Source organism: Vigna umbellata, chromosome 1 (assembly GCF_029865625.1).
Source record: "Vigna umbellata cultivar VRB3 chromosome 1, Vumbellata_1.0, whole genome shotgun sequence".
In the NCBI taxonomy this organism is placed as follows: domain Eukaryota; kingdom Viridiplantae; phylum Streptophyta; class Magnoliopsida; order Fabales; family Fabaceae; genus Vigna; species Vigna umbellata.
In genome coordinates, this window is record NC_142165.1 from 52,240,306 (window position 1) to 52,250,976 (window position 10,671).

Consider the following 10,671-nt stretch of genomic DNA (forward strand, 5'->3'; position numbering starts at 1 on the left):
TGTTTTTCATAAAGAGAATAATGTATTAATAATTATTTTCTATATCTTTTTGGTATCGGAAATTGTGATCTTAAATGTATTGCTATTAGTTGCTAATTAATAATGACGTTAAGAGTAACCTTCAACTTTTTCCAAATAAAATTAAATTCTTATCTTAAACAATAACTGTATTTAAAAAGGTAATTGATAATTATCTACAGCTAATGGAGAAATCAGAAAATGACAAGAGCACTGACCATTCACACGTAAAAGGTAAGAAAAATGTTGACCATGTTCGTTACCTTGTAATACTCAAACTCAAACTCATACTGAACGTAGCAAGAATTTGAAACGGCGAAAAACACAGAGAAAGGAAGCGTTTTTCTCTTCTCTTCTCTTCCACTCATTCTCACTCTCTCACTTTCTCCTTCTGCAAGGTGTATGTATTACCATTCCTTCATTTCTCATGAATTTCACCACCTTTTTCCTTACTACAAGCATCTCATTTTCACCTTTGGCTGCATGCAACAGGTACGTCATTGTGATGGGTGATTCACCATCACAGAAGCATAGAGTTCTGATGGTATCTGATTTTTACTATCCCAACTTTGGTGGTGTCGAGAACCACGTTTATTACCTCTCTCAATGCTTGCTCAAGTTAGGCCACAAGGTCAGCGTTTTAGATTTTTCCCAATTTATCATTTTGAGTTAATTTTGGGAGTTGATCCTCAGAACCCAAATTATTATTAGACTTCTTCATGTCATATTATTGGTACTTTGTCTTCATAGAGACAAATTGATTTTATTTTTTTTGTTGCTCTGTGCTATCTGGTGTGGTAGTACTCAGGATTGAGTTATAGCTTCTCATTATTCTTTAGTACTAAATACAAAGGAGATCGATGTAGTAAATGAAAATTGTACGTGGAGTAGTTTACCATTTTTTTTTATAGTTTGTGCTGTGGTAAATTTTTATTGATTTGAAGTGTTGATTTTTTTGACGATTCAGGTGGTGGTGGTGACTCATGCTTATGGAAATCGTTCTGGGGTTAGATATATGACTGGTGGTTTGAAAGTTTACTATGTTCCGTGGAGACCGTTCTTTAATCAGAGTACATTTCCAACCTTGTATGGGGTGTTACCAATTATAAGAACAATTCTCATTCGAGAAAGAATTACTGTAGTACATGGGCATCAAACTTTCTCAACACTTTGCCATGATGCCCTTTTGAATTCGAGGATCATGGGATACAAGGTTGTGTTCACAGATCATTCTCTGCATGGTTTTGGGGATGTTGGTAGCATTCATATGAACAAGGTGATGCAGTTTACCTTGGCAGATGTGAGTCAAGCAATCTGTGTCTCCCACACAAGCAAGGAAAACACAGTGTTGAGATCAGGTTTGGCACCAGAAAAGGTTTTTGTTATTCCTAATGCTGTTGATACTGCCATGTTCAAGCCAGCATTGGAACGTCCTAGTGGATCGGAAATTGTTATTGTTGTTATCAGTCGATTGGTTTACCGGAAAGGAGCAGACTTGCTTGTTGAAGTCATTCCAGAAGTATGCCGGTTACATCCTAATGTGAGTTGTTCAAATTTGAAATCACTGTTAGTTTGTCCTGCACGATGAAATTTATGAAATTGGATTTTGTCTAACATGGAGCTTATGGTATTAATGTAAGACTCCTTTGGTAATGTATCCCTTTCTATTCTGGTGCTTGTAGATACAAAAGCTGAAAATTTGTGTTACTTAACAAAATTTCAATGGTGCTTCTTCTGGTGCTCTGTTAATGTTTTTGTTTTCGAGAACATCTAATGTCTGTTTTTCAAAAGTGCATTGCTGTTAAGTACATTAAACACGTATAAATCTCTACCTTCTCGAGAATTCTAACTTCATAATTTTCTAATTTAGAATCTATTAATTTTATATTCTTCTTCTGACACTTTAGTTTTACAATAACTTGTACCAATAACTTAATTGTTGGCATGACCTTAAAAAAATATAGTGTGATCTTACTGCATATGCAATTATGCATAACAAAGATAAGTGCATTCTTAAAATCATTTATGTTAACCTTAGCATCTTGGTAGAACCTGATGAAATCTGATGTTTCATGTGTATGTGATCACTGTGATGTGAATATTTTACCATTGACAGAACAACCCCTCTCTATATTCCATCTGTCTCAACCATTCCTATGATTTATGATCTCTCTGCATCTTTTGCATGTAGCGTTACTATTTTATTTATTTCCTCATGTAGGAGCCACAGTAAATTATGCACCAAAAGAAATATGTTTGTCCAGAGAACATTATATAATTTATAGCCCTTTTACTGAATGCTTTCGAAGGCATGACTTAAATATCTATTTGAAGGTTCGATTCATTATCGGTGGTGATGGACCTAAGCGTGTGAGATTGGAAGAGATGAGAGAAAAACATTCTCTTTTTGATAGAGTTGATTTACTGGGAGCTGTACCACATACACAAGTTCGATCTGTTCTAATATCTGGACATATCTTCTTAACCTGGTTCAGTTTCTTCCTAAACTTTACTCTTTCGTGGTGACGAGTTAATAATTCTGTCATAATTTGTAGCAGTTGGTCAGATCTTTTACATTTATTTTCGCTGTTGTTGTTACTTCGCTGCCAAATATTCACTACCATAGAACGTTACTAGTGTTAGAAGGACACGGTGTAAAATATAATTTCGATACACAAGAAAGCCATTGTAAAGTGGACGAAGCTTAAATATAATTTGCTAACTTTGTTTGATGCATATCAACCTTCAAGATTTTCCTTTTGTTGTCATCTGTCTTACTTCTCAGCTATATATTTTGATAACATCTTTAAGAGAAAAAAGGAAAATCTTCTGAGACTTAGGGATTAATTTTATACATCGTTGAGGTGATTGCAGAGAAGTTTAGTATTTTCGTCCATCATATAGGGTTGAGAGTGATCTCACAATCTTCCTTGAAGATAAAAAAAATTGCGATGTTTTAAAATCAACAAATACAAGGTGCAAAATATGCTGTGCCAAGATGATAGATATTTTTAAATAAAAGGAAAACATTGTGTCCAATCTTAAAATAAAATCCTAATTCATCCAACTTTGCAATAGGAACTAAATTTCTAGAACATCCAAGTACATAAAACATCCCTCCAAAAATATATGATGTCCACTATTCAAGATTAATCTATATGTCCCAGTGCCCTCTATCCTTTCTTTCATTCTATTGCCCAAAGAAAGAAACTTTTCATCTCCTCTTATGATTTAGATTAAAAGGAATCCCTACAAAATATGTGATACATCAGCAGTTGGTCCAGAATCAATCCATTGGGTATTATTAGGTACATCAATAAGATTTGAGTTCAAAATTTACATATATATAAAATATATCTTTCTTTTCAAACCAGTTCTTCCTCTCAGGGCAATCCATCTTGAGGTGATAATTCTGATTACAAAAGTAACACTTCTTATCCTTATGGATTTTATCTTCATTAACCTTCAGTTGAGCCTTGCCCTTATTGACAAGTCGATTACAGGGAACCTGATAAGTGATCTTACAAACAGAAAGTTTGATTTATCTCAATCACTTCATGATCATGTGACTAAAATGTCTAATCTAGCAACAAAGTTAAAGTTTATGGGAATAGAAGTGAATGAGTCCCTTTTAGTACAATTCATTTTGAACTCCCTTCCGGTTGAATTTGGCCAATTCTAGGTGAATTATAACACCCTTAAAGAAAAGAGGAACATTAAGGAAATTAAGGTCATGTTGGTTGGAAAGGAGATTAAAGAAATGAAGGACAACTATGTTCATCTCGTAATGGAGCCAGTGACAGTAAGAGCAGGCTAGGTAGAAAGGATAAGGGCAAGGCCCAATTAAAGGTTAATGAAGATAAAATCCATAAGGATAGGAAGGGTTACTTCTGTAATCAGAATGGTAGGATTGCCTTAAGTCCGACATAGTTTGAAAAGAAAAGTTATATTTTACATAGATGTAAATTTTGAATCAAATCTATATGACGTCCGGTATCCAAGATTTTGGTTGTTGGGAAGCTAATGAAATTCCCCATCAATGAGGAGTCGGTTGAGTTGATCAACCATCTTTTCGTACAGCCTTATCAGTCCATCATTTCTTAACGTCGGATCAGTTGTAACAATGGAGGATATGATCTGTCAATATATCCCAGTTTGTTCTTGCTTGAGATGCGTGTCTCAGCCACCTGGGATCTCAGTTGAGCCCATCCAACTTGGTGCAGATGGGTACAGTAGACGAATTAGATATCGGGGCTTGTGATGTAGCCTGAGTTTTGTACAAAACCTCTGCCATTTTTGTCGTAAGATTTGTCAAAAATGGAATCAGCGTAAGTGTTCTTTTGGCTCCATTGTCTATGTGGGATCACTCATCTACTCCGAATTGTTTGGGTCAGAAGAGAGGTATCTTTATTCTTTTTTACTTGGTCATTACAGAAGTAGGAGAAATTTTAGGCTCTATACCAGCCTATACAACATAAAACGATACACATTGCTAAAAAAGAAGGTCGAACCTTGAGCTAAGGTTTTTGATAGCTGATCTTAGCAATTAATGTTCCTATTTCCTAGCGATTCTAATGACTCACTGACTCTAACCATTGGGAAGAATCTAAAATTCAACCCTCTTGTTTATATGTGGGACATGACAGACACTAGTGATCTAAGGAGTGTAGTATTACATCTTTAGGAGAAGGGGTAATTTTAATCAGATCCAATTCAATCTAGGGGTTCTAAGACCCGTAGAATGGGGACACTAGTTCATTCAAACTTGTGAGCATGAACCTTGAAGAACCCCACTATGATTAATGTTACTTTCTTTCTACCTTTTGTTTATGTACACCTGGTTGGCTTACATCACATAAAGTCAATGTGGAACCTGCACATGCTGATCCATGACATAGGAATTGCATAAAAAATCAAGATCAATCCAAGCTATGCAGTATTACATTCTTCCAATATGAAATTATCTGATTTTAAAAAAGTATTGAGGACATGAACTTTATCAGCTCGCACCTTCTATGCTTTCTGGGATTTAAATTCTTTTTTTGAGTACTTCTGAGTTCTTTCCAATATTATTTCTTTTATATCTGTTGTCTTATCTGAGCTTTGCGCTGTTGTAGTTCCTTGACAGAAGCTTTTTGCATGGCCATATTAGAGGCTGCTAGTTGTGGACTGTTAACAGTGAGCACACGAGTTGGTGGTGTTCCTGAGGTAGGTATCTGGCATCTTCTTTTTGCACCTGTTTGGTTTTAGTATAAAGGTTTTCAATATAGTTTTTTTTTTATTAACTGATACGAACTTCCATTTCTAACCAGATCCACTTACATGGCTATTGAGACAATTGTGGAATCCTATAATCAATATATTAACTCCCTTGCTGTAGGTTTTACCCGATGACATGGTTGTGTTGGCAGAGCCTGATCCAGGTGATATAGTGCAAGCAATCCAAACAGCAATATCTATGCTTCCCAAAATTGATCCACAAGTCATGCACAATCGAGTGTGTTTGTAGTTTAAATAGCCTCATTCTGTTGCTTTCAGTGTGAAAATTAATTACCCTTCAATTCATTTATTTATTTTCTGTAGATGAGGGAACTCTACAACTGGCATGATGTTGCCAAGCGGACAGAAATTGTATATGATCGTGCTTCGAAATGTCCCAATCAAAGTCTATTAGAATGTCTCTCACGGTAATACTTTCCTGATTCTTTTTGATTCTATCTGCAACACATAATTGTACAAAAAGGTCCACTGTTCATTCTGTTTCAATCATGTGATTAGCTAATTACTTGAGCATTATCTAATCTACTTGTAACGGAAGTCAGAATCAAAGCACTGTACTTTGGGATCTTCATTTAACTAAACTACAGTTTTGATTTGTTAGCCTAAGTGGTTCATATGTAAAATAAATACATAACTTAGGAGTAGGATCAAAAGAATCTGAGTATTTATATATTGTATGCTCTGTTGAAATGGTGACATCTTAATGTGAGATCATTTTTCCAGACCTTACAAATATCAGTGCTACTTCTTCTATTGCTTATTGTCTCTTTTCTTTTAGATACTTGTCTTGTGGAGCTTGGGCAGGCAAGCTCTTTTGCTTGGTTATGATATTGAGTTTTTTGTTTTGGCATCTACTGGAACTATGGCATGTAAGTTGTACTTTTGGATATGTTACACATTTTCTTCTTATTCATGTTTGGGAGTTATGACATCTTTGTATTCCATTATTATTAGCCCGCAGATGATATTGAGGAGGCACCAGATGTTACATTTTCAGAGAACTGTGATGAAGAGATGTTGCAGAAATCCTAACTATTGAAGTGCAAAATTTTAGTGATGGTCTTTCATTAGCTTCCCAGATCACGAAATAGGTAGTAACACACATGTACCTGATATTAGAGCCTAACATAACAAATGAGGTAGTCCAGAAAGAAAAATTGTGAACTCACTTCAAGCATTCAACTTTACTTGAGTACATGAGTGCATGAACTTTCTGAAAAGTTGAATGTAGACAGATCCTTGTACTGTTTTATAAAACCTGCAAGGAATCTTCATCAGAAAAAGAAGAATTGTTGTTGCAAAATATTGTTAAGAACTTAGCCTCAATGCTTCATCTTAGCCTCAATTGTTAAGAACCTATTGGAGGGTGTTTGATATTTGATTGTTAGTAGAATGCAAATAACAGCAGAATGCGTGTGACTTTTTCAAAACAAAAAAATATGCAGGGGTGTTGAGTAATCCTCATTCATTCAAAGAATAGTGAAATAGTATATTCTGTGAGAAAAGCAAACTTCGAAAATTTCACTATTTCTCATTATACCTTTTCTTACATTTATTTCTTTTTTGTAAATAACATGACTTTTCTAATAATAATTTTAGTAACAAATACATGTTTACTCAACATTCTTTACATATATGCCAAAAAGTGAAAGGGACCATATTACTTGTCTGTTTATTTTTTGGACTACGCTACTTTGTCTATTTTCGTTCCTATGTTAATGAACACTTGGCACTGTGCTGCATATTGGAAAATTGTTGGCATTAAGACAGCTGTGAAATGTTTTGTCCATCCTTGATTGAACTGATAATAACCTTACTCGTCAACAATTTAATATTTTTAAGTTAATTACCTGTTATTGACTTCATATCTTTCCAGAGCCTCTTATGATGATTATCTATATACTTCATTTTTTAATATATATAAAGCTATCCACAAAAATTGAAAGTTTTTTTATTATATAATTATAATCATGGTTTTAAAAATATTAAATATTTTATAAGTACTTTTTTTTATACATATTTTATTATTGTACCTTTTGTTTTGTTGAAATTTTTACAAGTATTCCTTATAGTTATAATATTATAGAAATTAAAAACTAGAAGTGTTTTTATTGTATAATTATAATAATATTTTTTAAATAAAAATTAAAATATTTTATAACTACGTTTTCTATACATATTTTAATTATAGCTTTACTTTTTATTTTGATGAAAATTTACCGGTGTTCCTGTGACATAATTAAAATATCATGAAAATTAAGAAAAATATTTTCAAAATTACTTTTTTTCCATGAAAGTTTTTTATAACTTTAATATAAATTATAGTAATATTTTTTTAATTAATTGTATTATAATAATTAATTTTTTTAAATATATTTTATTGTTTATTGTTATAAAAGTGAGTGCATATGGACATAGTAACATATAATTATTTTAGGCTAAGTTAATTTAAGTATGCATTTAGTAATAAATTAATCTATTTTATATTTAACTTTTATTTAAAATAAATATAACTCTCCAAATCACGTTTTGGAAACAAAATAAGAATTTCTCTAAAAAATTACACTTTATAAAAGTATATTTAAATCATTTAGGCTTAAATATTTTTTCTCTGTAATCTCGTACAAATTTTCTTAGTCTTTTCAAAATAAATATGGATTTTTTTTAGGTTTAATCATTCGATGTGAGAATCTTAAATTGGTTCTTTTCTTTTTGGTCGCATCTCAATTGAGTTCTTATTTTGGAAAAATTGTAACCATTATACCCCTGCCATTAAATTAGACCGAACAATATTATAGTTAGGTTGACGTGGCATAGTCATTTTGTTTTTAAATGACGTGGCATTGTCATCATGTTTTTAAATGACGTGGATGACATATGTTGGGTGTTATGGATTTTAGCTTTTTCTTTCAAATAAAAAAGTTAGGAAAAACTTCTTATTATTCGAGGGTATTAGTGAGAGGTTTGAAAATGACTCATTCGTGTTTGTCTTGTTTATGTATTGGGAATTGAATTTGTTCGTCTTGCACGAAGAAAATGAACTGATGTTGGTTGCGATTTTGGACTGTCTCTGTTTTATGTGTTTGTGATTGGGTTCTCTGTAGGTTCTAATGACTGCGATTTCGTTGGTGTTGCGGTGAAGAATGGAGTGGTGGCTCTCGTAGCACGATTTTAGTGTTACGAACAAATCGCGACTTTAGAGTTCAATTGGGTTTCTAAAAATTTAGGCTACAATGCAAAAATGTTCACAATCTGGGTTCTCTAGGTGTCGCAATTAGGGCTTGCGAAGGCTGCTAGCTTGATTTTCCTATAGGTTGCCATGGAGATTAAAGAGGAGGAACAAACCTAGTTCCAAATTAGGGTTCCATATGGACTCGTGGCTGTGGTTGATGCTCGCGCAACTGTTGCGACTTTGACAAATTAGGTTTCGAGTGGATCTGTTTCTGGGTTTTCCTCTTTCTTTTCTCTGTAGGTTGATGAAGATGGAGAAGAAGCAGTGGCATAATGGAGATGAATTGCGTGAGGGTTTCTCTACTTCGTGATTTCTGTGTGTGTGTGTGATTTGATTCACGGTAGTTGTAAATGGTGAGGATTTTGTGGCGGAAGACAAATGTGTTTGCTGGACTCACGGTAGCTGGCCAGTGGTCATGGAGGTCTAACGAGGATGGTGGGGACGTGGAGGAGATGACGACAGTGTGAGGATTGTTAACAATTTCTTTTTAAAACAAAAAACAAAAAAGACATGTGCGAATCACATAATTATAACGTGCCCAATTTATCGATAGGAGTGTAATTGTTGCTGCAATTTAAAAATAAGGACCAATTGAGACGCGAAAAAAAAGAAAAATGACCAATTTGAGATTTCCACCATAGGAACCTCACCAATGATTAAACTTTCTTTTATTAGGTTGTGTTTCCATATTCCATATATTTATTTCTTCTAACTAATTATTTGAGATTTTTTCAAAATAAAAAAAATATGTCTTTTTAGAATTAATTACTGTAAATTTTCTTTTGAAATATTTAGAAAAACAATTATATCAAGTAGATTTAGTTGAATCCTTTCTCTACCATATAACTGATCGGTCAACATCCTCTTATACATTGTACTTTGACCAACTAGTCAATTTCTTTCTAACTTTAAACATCTTTTCAAATAGCGCTTGGGGCCTTGTATCATATAATCGATCAATTCTCATTTTGAAATTGACATATCGGTAAGTACAAAATAAATTACTCTTCATAAATCCAGCATGATTAATAAGTTGAATTCTAATCAATTTGAATATAATAATGTCCTTTACAAATATGAATTTGGAAGAAGAAAAACTAAATAATATTACGAAAGAGATCCCAATAAGACGATAGCGAGTGACAGAAAGTACGAAAGAGTTGTCCTCAACCTCTATATTCATAACACTCTCAAAAGTTTCAAAGCAAATTTATCTTTCTTCAATCCCCTCATATAAAAAAAAAATAGACATAGTTAACTGTTATTATAATATTTTATATTTAATTTGAAACTATGGAAATATTTTAATCATACAAGAATTATTAAAAATATATTTGAAGTTATTAGATTTAAAATAATCATGTTTTAATTATACAATCTTAAATTACATTTAAGGAAATCAACAATATTCCGATGTTTATAAATAATTCTATTAGTTAGATAACAAGATAAAAATAAGTATGACTATAGGTATTGATTAAGTAGTTTCATATTAAAAAAAATATTGTACTTGTACTGCTTCTTTTTATTTATGAAAATATTTATTACATATTTTTTTATTTAGGTTTGTTGAAATCGTGTATTGTATATAAAAAACACAAATCACAATTTCATTTTATCAATACTTATATGACATCAATTTTTAATTTTTTACATATAAATATTTCTCCTTCAATTTTAAACGTTCAAAATATATGAAACTATATTTTAAAATTTATAATGAAAAATATTACTCATTTATTTTAATATTAAATTTCTAATAATATCATGTTTTTTATTTATAATTTTTATAAAAAGTTATTTAATTAATATTTAAAATGTTAAAAAACCAACATATACAGACCCACAAATATATATATATATATATATATATATATATATATATATATATTATTTTCTAGATATAAATGTATTTTTATTTTAAAATAAAGATTAAATATATTTTTTTCTAAATTATTATAACAAGATTGTATTGCATCTTCAAACTAAAATATAAATATTTAGGCTTTATATTTTATAAAAAAAATATAAAAGACATAAAAAAATTATAAAAACGTTTTTTATGTGACAAAAGAATTTAGGTAATAAACTAAAATATAATCATTGTTAGTCTAGAATAGTAATTTACACAGGTTGAAATG

The 10,671-nt window shown here is 31.7% G+C and overlaps 1 protein-coding gene across 1 annotated transcript; it reads left to right on the forward strand.

The window, feature by feature from the left end:
* Positions 1–284: 284 nt before the first annotated feature.
* Positions 285–6,742, forward strand: LOC124848610 (phosphatidylinositol N-acetylglucosaminyltransferase subunit A-like). The gene is made up of 9 exons (XM_088103733.1): positions 285–418; positions 511–649; positions 986–1,558; positions 2,353–2,507; positions 5,136–5,226; positions 5,399–5,515; positions 5,602–5,705; positions 6,077–6,167; positions 6,253–6,742. The coding sequence occupies exons 2-9, from the start codon at positions 524–526 to the stop codon at positions 6,328–6,330; spliced, it is 1,335 nt and encodes a 444-aa protein (XP_087959859.1). The 5' UTR covers positions 285–418; positions 511–523; the 3' UTR covers positions 6,331–6,742.
* The last annotated feature ends 3,929 nt before the right edge of the window (positions 6,743–10,671 follow it).